The sequence below is a fragment of the Catharus ustulatus genome, chromosome 1 (assembly GCF_009819885.2).
Source record: "Catharus ustulatus isolate bCatUst1 chromosome 1, bCatUst1.pri.v2, whole genome shotgun sequence".
NCBI classification, from domain to species: Eukaryota; Metazoa; Chordata; class Aves; order Passeriformes; family Turdidae; genus Catharus; species Catharus ustulatus.
In genome coordinates this window covers 22142993-22157139 of record NC_046221.1, presented here as the reverse complement: position 1 = coordinate 22157139, position 14147 = coordinate 22142993, and the positions used below count along the sequence as shown (strand labels likewise).

The following is a 14147-nucleotide window of genomic DNA, read 5'->3' as shown; positions in this document are numbered from 1 at the left end:
TGGCCCGGCGGGCGAGTCAAAAAGGACAGCTGGAAGCGGGCGGTGCTGCTGCCTCCCTCGAAGGCACACGGGCCCCGCAGAGACGCCCGGCCCAATCGGAGCGCTGGGCAGGCACCAACTGTGCGAAGTTTAGTAAGGGCGAGTGCCGGTCTGCGCCTGGGACAGGGCTACTCTGGACGTACGTACAGACTGGGGAATGAGAGGCTGGAGACCTCATTTCCATCGGCCTGGGGTTCCTGATCGATGGAAAGTTGGATATAAATCAGTAGTGCCCTGGCAGCCAGGAGGGCCAATCCTGTTCTGGGGGGCATCAGGCACAGCATCATCAGGGACGGGATTGTCCCGCTCTGAGCTGGGGCGGCCTCACCTCGAGTGCTGGGGGCAGCTCTGGGTGCTACAATATAAAAGAGATTTTAGGCTATCAGTGAGCTTCCAAATGAGAGCTATGAAAATAGGGAAGGGCCTAGAGGGGAAGCTACATGAGGAGTGGCTGAGGTCACTTGGTCTCTTTAGCCTGGGGGACACTGAGGGGAGACCTCGCTGCAGTTACAACTTCATTGTGAGGGGAAGAGAAGGAGCAGGGACTGATCTCTGCTCTGTGCTGTATAGTGACAGGAAACAAGAGAATGGCCTGAGGTTGTGTCGGGAGAGGTTTAGACTGGGTGTGAGGAAAAGGTTTTTCCCCGAGAGAGTGGTTGGGCACTGGACCAGGTTCCCCAGAAAACTGGTGGCAGCACCAAGGCTACTGGAATTCAAGAAGCATTTAGAAGACGCTCTCAGGCACATGGTGTGATTCCTGGGATGTCCTGTGTAGTGTCAGGAGTTGGTCTTCAGTGATCCTTAGAACTCAGAATCTGTGACATGGAAAGAAAGTGCAGCTGGGGCTGCACTAGAGGCAGGGGCTCTTCACAGCTGCTGTCCCTCATGGGCTGTGCTCTTAACTCAGTGGTGGCCTTAGCAGGACTGAGACCAGATCAGGCCTTGGCTGGCCCAGGGGCTCCTCACCCAGGGTAAGTGGCCCAACTGCTTTGTGGGTGAGCAATAGCTCAGGAATCTTCAAGGGTGTTTCTGTGGAGCAGGTCTGGGCTGGTGGGTTTCTGTGCCACCTGTCAGAGTGTTGTGGGAGAAATGCCTCTGGGGTCTGACTTGCAACTCCACAGGAGCAGGAGTAAGCAGTAGCCAGAATGACTGGGTGGCAATTGGAGCAGTCTTCACATGCTGGAGCAAATGTTGCACCACATGGTGAAGCACCACTTTTATTGGGAAGGACATGTGAAGCCCACCCAGCCCTATTTGCCATGGTTAATGAGGTCTGTACTTTCAGAGACAACCACCAGTACTGCTATTTGGCACATTGAAGGGGTCTCTGATACCTGCTTGTGTGCCTGGGTGGTGCGCGTTGAAGAGCTACAGTTCAGCCCAGATTCAAAAACAAAAGTTTAACAAAAAATTCTATGACATAATCTACCATACTGAGAACAAAATGTCACCATGTTCCATGACTTCTTTCCTCTTTGCATCTGCAGCAGTGGCACCTTCTGTTTGCTTCTTTGCTGCCAAAATGGCTTCACATTACCTCATGTCGTGGTTTAACTCCAGCCAGCAACCAAGCCCCACGCAACAAGTGCTCACTCATTCGCTCACCAGTGGGATCAGGGAGAGAATCGTATGAGTAGAAGTTAGAAATCTTGTGGGTAGGGAAAGCAAAAGCCTCACAGAAAAGCAAATCAAATCAAAACAAGGAATTAATTTGTTATTTCCCATGGGCAGGTGTTCAGCCGTCCCAAGGAAAGTAGAGCACAGTCACATGTAAAATCTGCTTGGGAAGACAAACACCATCATTTAAAATGTCCCCCCATTCCACCTTCTTCCCTCCACTTTATATAGTGAGCTCTTCCTGAAGCTTATAGTGCTGCATGGCGTTGTTTTAACTCAAGGCAAGACTCAGCATTTGATCTTGTTGAATCTCATACCACTGGCCTTGAACCATTGATCCAACCAGTCCAAATTCCCCTGCAGAGCCTTCCTGACCTCTAGCACATCCACCCTCCCACCCAACTTGGTGTTGTCTCTAAATTCACTGAGGGTGCACTCAATTCCCTCATCTAGGTTATCAATAAAGATACTAAACAGGAGGTTGCAATCTCCCAACTAACTTTTTTCCTTGAGATGGTAATTATTTTTCCACATTGATGTCTTTCCTCTTGATTGTTGAACTACTTGCCTAGCGCCATCTCTGTGCCTTTTATCTCCAGTTTTATTTCTCCTACCTTTCACAACTCAACTCTATGGACTCCTTTAGAGCTCTTTCTCTCAACTACAGTAAATTCACGAATACAAGCCGTACTGAGTATAAGCCGCATCTCTGGGTGTTGGCAAATATTTCGGTTTTTGTCCATAGATAAGCCGCACCCGAATATAAGCCGCTTTGTCGTTCGCAGCGAGGACCCGCGTGCAATTAGTAACAGAACCGCGGGAGGGCGGGGTTTACTGGCTGAGCTAAGGCTGTGCAGGCTCGGCCCGCTAGGGGCCGCTGACGGGGCCAGGTAGCCCAGCCTGGTGCTGCCGCTCGGGGCCGGCCGCCGCTGCCACTGGGCTCGGTCACCCCGGGTCGGCGCTGCCCCGCGGTGGCAGGCAGGGACGGAGCTTCCCCCGCTCCTACGGCAGCAGTGGCGGGCGGGGACAGAGCTTTCCCACGGCCGTGGCGCCGGCGGCGGGCAGGGACGGAGTTTCCCCGCTCCTGCCGCGGCGGCGGCAGGCGGGGACAAAGCACCCCGTCGGCTCCCCGAGCCGCGGCAATGGCTGCGCGGGGCTCCTGTCGGCTCTCCGGGCCGCAGCAATGGCGGCGCGCGCTTCCCCCCACCTCCCTGGGCCGCAGCAATGGCAGCGCGCGCTTCCCCCCCCCTCCCCGGGCCGCGGTAGGGGCAGCCCAGGTCCCCCCTCTCCTCCCCGGACCGCGGCCATGGCGGCGCCGGGCCCCCCTGTCTCTCCCCTGGGCTGTGGCAGAGGAGGAAAGAGAGCTCTCCTGCCTCTCTCCCCGCCCCCCGTGTTGCCTGCAGGCAGCCAGGCTCCACCCGCGGTGCAACAGAGTAGCGATTTGTAACAATCGCAAAATGCCGACTTTACAGCTGCTCGGCTCGGCACTCTGGCAGGCACTTCTGAGGTTGTAAATGTCAGAAAATTATTCACATATTAGCCGCTCCTGATTATTAGCCGCATTTCCGGTTTAGGAGCAAAATCTTAGTCAAATTGGTGCGGCTTGTATTCGTGAAATTACTGTAAATGATTTTTTCAAACATCTGAGCAAAGATTATGTGGTTGTACCATAGCAGGACTAGGCTGATAGCAGAAGGAGTAGGAAAGGAGGGGAGATTATGCTGCTCTTTGTTGTGTTTGTTTTTGAAGCATGTTGAGAATGCATGTTGTGTGACTTTAATATTTATTTCAATAACTTTGCATTAGGGTTGCTTTGAACTTATCAGATGCAAGTGTCCCACAAATAAATTTCTTTATAATAATGTCCTAGATATTTTTTTTCAAGGCTAAGTAAAGGGATGGGTAAACAGCTTTCTGAAGGACTTTATTTCAGTTGGTAATGACACATAATTTTTTTTTCATCAGCAGCCTTTAGATGTTAGCAATGATATTAACTGATTTTGAAAATAGTCTTCTAAAAATGTAGCCATGAGAGATATGTTACTGGGAAAAATATGACTAATAAAATGGGTATGCGCCATACTTTTTTCTGTTAATTTATGGCATCTAGGGATAATGACAAAGGATTGCCTTATGTCTTTATTTTTCAAGAAGCAAAGACCAGTATTTTCAGGAGCTACTGAGATATGGCTTCCCACATTTTTTTTCCTGTGGCTTATGCATTTTGCTGTCTCTTAAATGGAAGAGCACATTACTGCTTTTTGCTGAGTAGGAAAACCTTTGGGGATATAAATCCATAAACCTCAAAAACCTGTAATAAATATTACAACGCATGTAAGAACATGTGTGATACAGTAATGTGCAAGGTACTGATGCAGATGCAGAAATAAAAAATTTCAGCTGTGTCACAATGTTTAGGACACTGAGAGATCAGTGTCTATCAGTTACACAAACTGCGTTTCTCTTGTGAAGATAAAATCAGTAGAGGATTGCATTGCCTAACTGTCCTACAGTCTGACGGCTCTGTTTTTACAGGATTGCAAATACCAAGTGGTCAATGCCCTGACCTGTTGAAGTTCCCATGTTCCCAGCCAGTGTCTCAGATACATACCCAGGTGTAAACAATCCAGCAGCTTCGATAACAGACTCAATACCTACCATGAAGTAGATCATTTGACTCCCAGTCTCACTATTCCACTTCTGTGCTTATTGCTGGGAGGTGAATGGACTACATTAAATCTAAATTTTTGGAGTAGACTTGGATCTACTTGCCACCTGGGGATAGGGTTGCTTTTTCCATGGCTTCCAGAATCTGCAGAAAAGGGGTTAACTCATGTGTGCAAATGAAACAGGTCTACTATGTATGGTTTGCAAGTGCCTGGGTACGTGAGAGGCCTTAGGTCCTGGACTGCCCTACTGGCAAAATACCACATTCCTGCAGTTCACAAAGACTCATTCCACAGATTTTTAGACAGTGTACTATAGAATAAATTTTCCCTGGGGAAGTATCTTGCAGCCCTCTGCTGCAAGCACTTGGTGTTTCTTTACCTTTGGCTTTCTGTTCCCTGCAGGGTGTGGCTGATGGTCCATTTGCCCTAGCAGCTGGTCAGTGCAAAATCGCTTGTGTTTTCAATTGTATTTTCAATTAATACTTGTCTTATACTTACTCTATAATACATATAATACCATATACTATAAGGTGGTGCCATGACAATAAATAAAGCTCATGTAAAAAGTTCATGATGCCCTGAAAGTTTGTCTCAAAAATATGTTTTGAAAAATAATCCAAAAATTCTTTGGTATACCATATCTGGGTCCATTTTAAATTCTGCTGTATTAGAAGGGTGTTGAAATACTGAAGTGAGTGTGGCATGGTTCCCTGCAATTGTGACTGGAGTGGGTGGTGTACAGGAGGGACTAAGATAATTGGTTTTGTCTTAGGAGGGGAGTGCCAAATGAAGATGTCTTCACCTACCTAATAGAAGGACATGCAGAGAATGGACAGAGCCAGATTCTTCTTGGATGTACCCAGCAAAAAGACAGAAGAATTGCAGATACAAGGGACAACAAGCATATACAGATAGAAAGAAAAGTACCCTCGCCATGAGCCATGATTGAACACTGGAACATAGGTACCAAGGGAGGTTGTAGAGTCTTCATCCTTGGAGATACTCAACATCTAACAAGAGAAGATTTGAAGTATATGATCTCTAGGAGTCCACTTCAGCCCAAGTTATTCTGTGATTTAAATAATGGCTCTTTTAAGCTTTTATACAGCTCTCTATCAAACTAAAATTTTATTTTAAGCTTATTCTCAGCATGAAGAGATAAAAACCAGGAAATACTTTCTTAAAATGTTCAGTGTTTGTTTATTTTTTTCACTGATTGAGCCATTTATTTGCCAATAGTTCAAGAAGGAAACATCATTTTTAATTGTGAACACTCTAAAGTAGATTCTTCTGCCATTAATTCATCAGATCATGCATCTAACTTAAAGTTTATAGAGAATAAAATAAAATATTGTTTCTGTTGAAAAGCTTACAATCTAGGAAAATCTTGATTCTGCAGAAGAATTCTTATGTATCCTCTCTGTTGTAATAGGGTCTGAGTTAGATCTCAGGCATAAGGCAAAAAGGTGGAAGTAGATGAAAATGCAAAGACATTTTGGAAATAATGATAATTTTTTTTAATGGCTGTCTTGTCTTGTAAAAAAAATGAGAAAAAAGAAAGAGATTTCCCTAATCATGCGTAGATTTCAAATAAATTGAGATTCAACTGAATGTACTCCAAAGAAGATTATTTATTCGTGTAATAGTTCATTCTTGTTTGTGGCCTTTTTTTTTCTCTTGTGAATGAAAATTAGATTGGCTGAATGTATTTTTCAAACCAGTAAGACAGCCTCTGCAGGTTCTTTGTTTCAGGCAGAGTTGTAAAATAATGCTTTAAGGCAAATTACTCCATTAGGTTAGCACACATGTGTCATTTACATCCAAACCTTGGGGCTGTATATGTAATATCAGCATGCACCTGTCCAGCTGGAAAAAGTGTGTGACAGCTTCCAAAAAGTCATAAAAGGCTCCTTTCGTTTTCAACAGGAGGATGGTGAGACTGGTGTAGGTGAAAACTAAACTACCGGATTAGTTTTCAGCTTGATAAACAATGTGCTCTTACTGCATAGCTATGTAGTTGCTAGTGCTGAGTTGGGGCAGATTGGGGTAGAGCATTATGTTCCAAGAAGCTGGGAAGGAACAGATTGTCTCATCAGCAGCATGATCAGACATATCTGCATCTGGTGACGAGTCTGCATCTCAGTTGCAGCTTTGACTTAGGTCACTCTGAGCCTCACCGCTTCTCTGCACCCCATTTTTGTCTTCCTGCAGCAGTTTGCTTTGCAGCGAAGGTGATTGTGATTGTGACTATGGTTTTACTCCTGTTCTCATCATCAAATGCTTCTGTAGGTCATCCTGTGACTAAGAAATCTGGCATTTGTTTCCATACCTTATTAGCCTATTTCAGCTTGTGTGAGGAAAACAGCACCTGGAATGGTTTTCCTGGAGTTCTTGCTACTCAGAATTTTCTCTTCTGATTGGGTGCCAATAGGTGTGGATATAGGAATTGACCTCAAACTGATGGGACATCACCCTCAGGATGCAGAATAACCAGTAGTGAATGCAGAACTTTCTGATTGAAGGAGACAGAGTTGGTTGTGAGCAGTGATGAGGATTTTACTATCATCACACAAAAATATTTGTGTTTAAAAGAATGGGAATAACCCTGTGAAGTCTTGCACCCACTGCATGTCTCTGGTAAACAATTTGGTGGACAAGTCCAATTGAATACTTTTTGTATAACTGTATTATGAGGCCAAACCTCGATGTTTATAAACCCCATGCCTGTTTTAGACATGTGCTTATTTCTTATAGTGTGGAAGTGGAGTGTTCATGTGGTCTTCCCACTGCATGTGGATTGCTGTAGTTAAAATGTAGAATGCACAGCCTTCTCTGTGCTATATGTACCTTCTATGAAAGGCTATGAAAGGAGCAGATTCCCATTATCTGTTACATTTATGCCTCTCTGCCTAAGCAGTGTCTTTCTGTACCCTGCTAGGTCTCCAAATGTTTGTGTGTTTTATTGTTGTCAGTCCTGGTCAATCAGTCCTTGCATATACTGAGCTATATTCAAGGCAAGAAATAATACCCTTAATAATTTGCAGCATTTTGGAAATGGAATTTTGCTGCTTGCTATCTCCTGATCAGTATTTTTTCAGTCTTTTTAATACATTTATTCCAATGTTTGCAAAAACATTTTATAAAAATTATCTATTGCTGTATTTCTAATTAATTTATCTTCACTAAGCATGTGGTGTTTCCAGGTTCTTTTGACACAAGCTACAAGTGCTACTTTGTCACTTCAGTACTTACATCCACAAATCTAATCAGAAATGAAGGACAAGAAAATTGGGAAAAAAGAATAAAAATTATAGATAATTGCTTTATTCTTCAGATAGTAAAAAGAGTGTCTGATGGTAGAGACAATGCACTTGGCATCTTCAATGCTATTTTCCCTTCACAGTAAGAAAGAAGAAGTAGTTATAAATCTTGCTTCAGCTGTTGCTTCCATCAGTCACTAAGCAAAACTACCAAAGCTGCTGTGATAAAGCTGAATGTGGCTCTGGTTACTCCACCATCTCAACAGAATGTAACAAAATTAGAAGTCCAGTGATGGGCAGTGATGATGGATATGAAGGATACTTAACACAGCCAGGCCTTTTCATTCAGGAAAAAGAAAAGTTTGAGGGCTGAGACAATATGACAGAAGAGCTCAGAAATGCTCAAGCCCCGAGAGGTGCACTATTCACTCTCTTTACTGTACTACCCTGTGTCCATGAAATGAATTTGTAGGAGTCAGCTTAAAACTAAAAAGGGATTCATTCTTTGTGCATCAGCTAGTGGAGCTGTGCAATTCATTGCAAGAGGATGTCATGGATGCCAGCTGTTCAAGGGAGACAAGAAAAATACATGAAAGAGTAATTCATAGACATTTTATATATATAAAGAAACTACCTCCTACTGTTCCTTTGACATCTGTTTTACCACTGTGACAGAGAGAACGTTGAACTAGGTGGTCCTTGTGTTTTCTAAGTTCTTCAGATGCACCTTTTATTTTTGTGTATATTCTAAAAGCCTATGTTTTTTAATGGTCTGCCTGAAATCACTTAAAAATTTATTGTGCTGCTTGTAATGTTTATTGTAGTCAGTGACTTAGCAAATATTAACTAAGGGTATTCCCCAATACTATTCTACCATCATTTATAAAAGCAGAACTGGTTTACAGTGTTGCTGGAAGATTATATTGTATCTAGCAGACAGCTGTTGCAGCACAGTTTTGATGTTAGAGACTATTCCACCCTGTTGTTTCAATTTAGACTTAATTCACTCTAATCTTCCTATATCTGAAGAGTCTTGTTCTAGAATGATATGTTGTTTTCTTTTTTTTTTTTTGTTTTTTTTTTGTTTTTTTTTAAGAAATGGAAAAGCTGGTTGCTTGTGTACAAAAAAAGCCAAATGCTCTTTGTAGACTGATTTGCTTTCCGTGGGCTGGAGGTGGAACTTCACAACTTGCTCAGTGGGGCAGACTCTTCAACGACTCAATTGAAGGTTAGTCATTTTGGTAGTTATAGTAGAAGTTAAGCAATTCTGAAATACACAATAGCCAAGTTTTTAAAATTGAGTATAATAGTCTTGAGAGCACCACAATCTTTATCCAGTGTGTCTTCTCCAGAAAGGAAGGAACTAGAATTCATTAGGAACTAGCATTTCCACTAGGGTACATTTTCTGTACCACCTTGAATCAAATTATGTTCACTTGGGGGAAAAAATATATCCTCAGAGCTACATTTCACAGAAGTATAGTATGCTTGACTGCTTCAGAAACTATTGGTATAATTCAGAAACAGAAATACACTGAATATTGTTGATAAGCCAGTCTTATAAGCCAGCAAGGTTAACAGTGAAGATATGAGAAATATTTTTGAGAGGCTGCAGAGTATCCCTTATCCAGTGTTTGGACTTCTTGTATCAAAACTGAAATTTAATCTATGAATTTTATAACAATGAAATGACATTTAGTTACACTATGAAGTAATTCTCATTGCTCACAAGATATATCAGCACTAAAAAGATCTGTTGCTTGACCTATTTGAAGAGAAACCAAGGCCATTTTCCAAACCTTCCACAAAGAAAAAAATAATTTCATATTCATGAGCATAGCCATTCAGTTTTACCAGTCCTCTAAATGCATGTATAGTTTCTGGTAAGCAGTTGCACATTGAATCTTCCTTGAAATTAGGGGAAGAAACAAAAAAGAAGAAAGAAAAAGGTTTTGTCGTCTGGAACTGCTTCCAAGAAAGCACTAAGGAAATGGCTTAGGACCAAGTACAGATGCAGATGAATAAAGTCAGGGCACAGCATGTTCTTTCAGAGATGGTTTCTGTAGAAAGTATAGAAGATGCAAACTTTTCTGTACTGCTATATGTGGTATTAAGTTGTGGTTTAGTCTGTCTCTTCTAAATACTTTGTGTCTGACCCATTACTTCTACATAACTGGCAGTATGCATGATGTCAAGAAGATTTGAAAAAAATCAACATTTTTTCTGATCAATTCATTCCTTTCACTAAGCAATGAGAGGAAAATCCTCAATTTTGAAAGGAAAATAATAAAAACATGTAAAATTTCCTCCTAAATAGAAATAACTATAAATAAATATAAATGTAAATATCCACCAATTTGCACTGATTCCACATTTTGCAGTGTGCAGTGCTGAAGAGCTGACAAAGAAGAAAACAGGCATTGTACCATTCTAGTATAGTTTCGCTTACTAATGCTGCCTTTGAAAGCATATATTTTACACAACCCTCAAAATTACTGTTATTGAAATTAATGAATTTGTGGTTGTTGTAAAAACTTATAACAATAAAGTTGCTTTCAAACCACACCTGAAATCAGGATCTTGTGGATGTCCCAAGGCATTTATCAATGCAAATCAACTGGAGGGACAAGATTTGAGACTAAAGAAAGGGTGGAAACCTAATCTCTTGCAGGATTGAATCACAATAGCAGCAATAGCAAGCAAGGGCACAGTATCAACTGTAAGAATGATTAATTCAAATAGTATGTATATTCTGCAGAATAATTTAAAAACATAATTTAAATTATTTTACTGTATCTATTTGAAATAACTAAAATTCTTTTCCCTCTCTTCCTTCACCTCTTCTACAGTGTTCTGCATAAGGCCTCCTGGAAGAGAAACTCGTCTTGGGGAGCCTTTTCCAAAAGACATGAGAAGCTTAGTTAATGAGATCACAAGTGTTTTGTTAAAAGAATTGAAAGAAAAACCGTTTGCATTTTTTGCTCACAGGTAAAAATGTATACATTTTTAGATACCCTGGTGAAGGAGCTTCTATTTCTGAGCTCTAGAAGTAGAGTTGCAAAACCTTTAGGAAAAATATACTTCTGCAAGGATCTTCTGTCAAGTCATCCTAAAACATGCAGTTTCTCTCAAAGACTCTGGTCATTTATTTATTTGTACCTTCAGACACAACATCTGAACACGTGTTTCTAATCAATTAAAATTGCATTTATTGTTAATATTTGTGTCAGAGCTTGACCTAAATGAATGCAGGGGGTGAACCATTCATGAAACACAGATTTTAAATATTGCTGAGTCTCAAGTATTCAAAATAACTGCTCTTATTGAAAACTAAGGAGACAATTAAAACAAAGAGAGACTATGAAAAGGTCTTATTTGCAAAATTAGACTAGGAATATAACTATACTTCATGTCAATTAACTAATATCATTATAATCTGCATGTCATATACAGTTTCAGTAACTGTTCAAGATAACCAGTTAGCACTGAAATTAAAACTATGTTTATATTTTCCAGTTTTTATGTAAGTTTTTACTTACTTTGCTTTAATTTCTTCTTTTGCTGCAGTCTTGGAATTTACGTGAGTTTTGCAGTTGCACTTCATTTGAAAGAAAAGTACGGACTGGAGCCAGTCCATCTTTTTATGTCAGCAGCACATGCCCCAAATGTAAGCTACAGAATCATTAACATTATGAAACAGAACCATAAGTTAGATATTAAGAGTAAAAATAATATTTGAGTATGGTATGCAGAGTAGTTTTAATAAAAAATCAACTTTTCTTCAGAATCCATGGAGTGAAAAGTGTTCTGAGGTAGATGCAGAATACATAGTCACTACTGCTAACCTTAGCCTTGGGAGAACAATCTCTTTAAACTAATGCCTGAACTAATTAATGCTTAAACTAACTAATCCTTAAACTAAAATATTTTGAATATTGTGTTATTTAGTATGGTCATTGGCTTTAAACTCAAAAGTAATCAAACCAAAATACTAAGTGGTCCCCCTTACTGTTTAATGTATGAAATAATTGTCTTGACCTACTCTTTCATAAACCTGCTGCACCAGCCCTCAATAAATTTGTCCAATTTTTTTTTCCTCTCTCCTCATTTTTTGTAGGATTTTTCATCTGTTTTTTTCTGAGGTTCTGCTAGTTCTGCTAGTTCTTTCTCAGAAAAACAGTAGTGAAGTGGCAGTTTTCCATTCCCATCCTCACTCAGCATTTGCTATTTCTGTTCTTCAGTTTCTAATGCTTCTTAGCAGTCTTGAGTACGAGCCAGTGATTCATGGAAGCAATTGTTATTCCTGCAAAGTTCCATAATCAGTTGGTCTCTTCAGTTCTACATTAGCCAGATTTATGTCCGTGCTAGGTTTTTCTTTCTCTTACATTATTTTACTAGTTGTATTTCAATAGTAAGAGTCAAGCTTGAACAAAATAATATTAACAGTTATTTGTCTGTATAAGTTTCAGAAGTAGAGAGTACTTGGCTCACTCATAATTTGTAATTTCAGTGAGCACAGTCTACTAATCCTTTCCATGAAGTATTCTCTGTGAATGTTGAACAAATCAGCCCTCATATTCTGGAGATGGAAAATTACTGTACTTTCTACTAAAATAATTTTAATTAAAATATTATTTAAAGTATATTATATACAACACCTGATCTGTTTTGCTTGGTACTGACAGTCTGCAGCACATCTTGCCCTCAAAAGCACACCCGTGCCTGATAGAAAGAGTGAACTTCTTGCATATGTGGGGATGCTAGGAGGAAATTTTGAGCTTCCACCTAATGAAGACATTAGGAGAAATATAGCGCTAGCCTTCAGAGGAGATGCTGAAGTTTTTAGGACGTTTTCGTAAGTTTTACAACTTTGTATTACTTTAGTACTTGTATTTCACGTTTTTATTGTATTTACATTGTATTTGTATTTTTCATTTTTACTTCTGTCTGATCATGTTAGGTTTTCTTTTTTCTTTCTTAGTAACTTACTCTTATTTCTGTTATAAAAAGAGTAAGAAACACTAAACATAGTTTTTTTCCTTGTGTGCTTTTCTATTTGTTTTCTAGTATTTAAGCCCTAGATAAAACACTGCATACTGCAGCAACCACAGCTGTTACTGCAATAGTGAACCTGTCATGACAGAATTACAGTACTACCTAGGATCCAAAGTTAGCAGCTACTAAAAGAGAATATTCTCATGTCTTTTATTGTTTTCTGAGATTAACAATCTCAGCTCATCGTGCTTCAGGAACACTGTAGCCTCCAGATCCAAGGTCCTCTAGCCTAACCAGAAGAAAAGAATCCCTTTGTTCTGGGCACCCAGACAGCAAATGAACTCCTGTGTCCTAACTGCTGTCCCCACTGGACATGCAGCTCCTGTAGCTGAGTGGTTAAGGCTTCTCTTACCTTGGCAAAAACAAGCATACTCTTGGATGTGGGACCCATTTTGGTCTTAGGAACCTGACACTGAAAGATGCTGAAATGTTGGAACCTGTATATAAGTAGGTAATATCATTATTTATTGTAGGTGAGAATTTGTATTGCAGGTTGAGGCTATTTTTTTTTCCTAACTGTTGAGTCATTCCTTCTTTACAATTTTAGATCTAATTGCAGTAGGGTAAGGAGCTAAAAAACTTCAATATGTAGCATTTTCTTCTCCTGATGTCCTGTATAATCCAGCTCCTGAAATTTGTTAAGTTTTGGACAAGAACAAAAAATCTCTTTTTGTATATGGAAGCAAATTCCAAATACAGGTATCTTATGGAATGTTTTATGACTACTTTTTATGTTCACAGATTTGAGAAGGCAGACATGAATTCCCCCTTCTCCTGTGATGTTACCTGCTTTCGTGGGTCTGATGATAAAATATATGATGTACAAGGTACTTTGCTTAAATGGCTTTTCTCATGTATTTACACATTTTCTTGTTGTATTGCACCTGTTAATTAGAGTTTTCTAGAGTCTATCTCCTTAAAGGAAATAAATCAACAGAGCAGTTTTAATTTATGAACCAAAAAGATGATATGGGATTTAAAATAATAATTAAATAATAAGTTTGAAATAGTAATAAAAAATTATCACAATAGTTAACATTTCTCTAACACTTTAAATATCTCTTTTAGGTTGGCAAGAACTAACAAATGGAGTTATTTCCTTTTATGAGCTACCTGGAGATCACTTTTATCTGCTGAAACCATCTAATGAAAGTTTCTTGATAAAACATATCACAACATGCATAGAAAATGCTGATCTATGAGTATTTCCCTCAATTTTAATAGCAGCAATTTATAATAAGTCACTTCTTTCTCTACATTGCATGCAGTTATGCCTAAAAGTTGTTCTGTTCCTCATCTGTAATCCTTTATAAGGGGGAGTTTTCCTGATTTATTTAAAAACAAACCTTGGCTTTGGGCCTTAAAAAAGGTTTCATATTTTCCTTCTTCTCTTGCACATGTACAAACTCTTCAATTTATTCCATAACCTTGTTTGCAAAAAAATCATGTCTATGTTATTTAACTGTTAGAGCTTCTCTGTTTGCTTCTTCTGTCAAAATGCCGAATA

At 40.0% G+C, this 14147-nt stretch overlaps 1 protein-coding gene across 2 annotated transcripts; it reads left to right on the top strand.

The window, feature by feature from the left end:
- The first annotated feature begins 93 nt into the window (after positions 1-93).
- On the top strand, positions 94-14111 carry OLAH (oleoyl-ACP hydrolase). Of its 2 annotated transcripts, XM_033058122.1 has the most exons (8): positions 94-178; positions 5098-5288; positions 8682-8813; positions 10435-10573; positions 11153-11252; positions 12271-12440; positions 13382-13467; positions 13709-14111. In XM_033058122.1, the coding sequence occupies exons 2-8, from the start codon at positions 5267-5269 to the stop codon at positions 13840-13842; spliced, it is 783 nt and encodes a 260-aa protein (XP_032914013.1). In that variant the 5' UTR covers positions 94-178; positions 5098-5266; the 3' UTR covers positions 13843-14111. The 2 variants fall into 2 exon arrangements, with proteins under 2 accessions (XP_032914013.1, XP_032914021.1); XM_033058130.1 differs by lacking the exon at positions 5098-5288 and having other exon boundaries at positions 100-178.
- Positions 14112-14147: the final 36 nt, after the last annotated feature.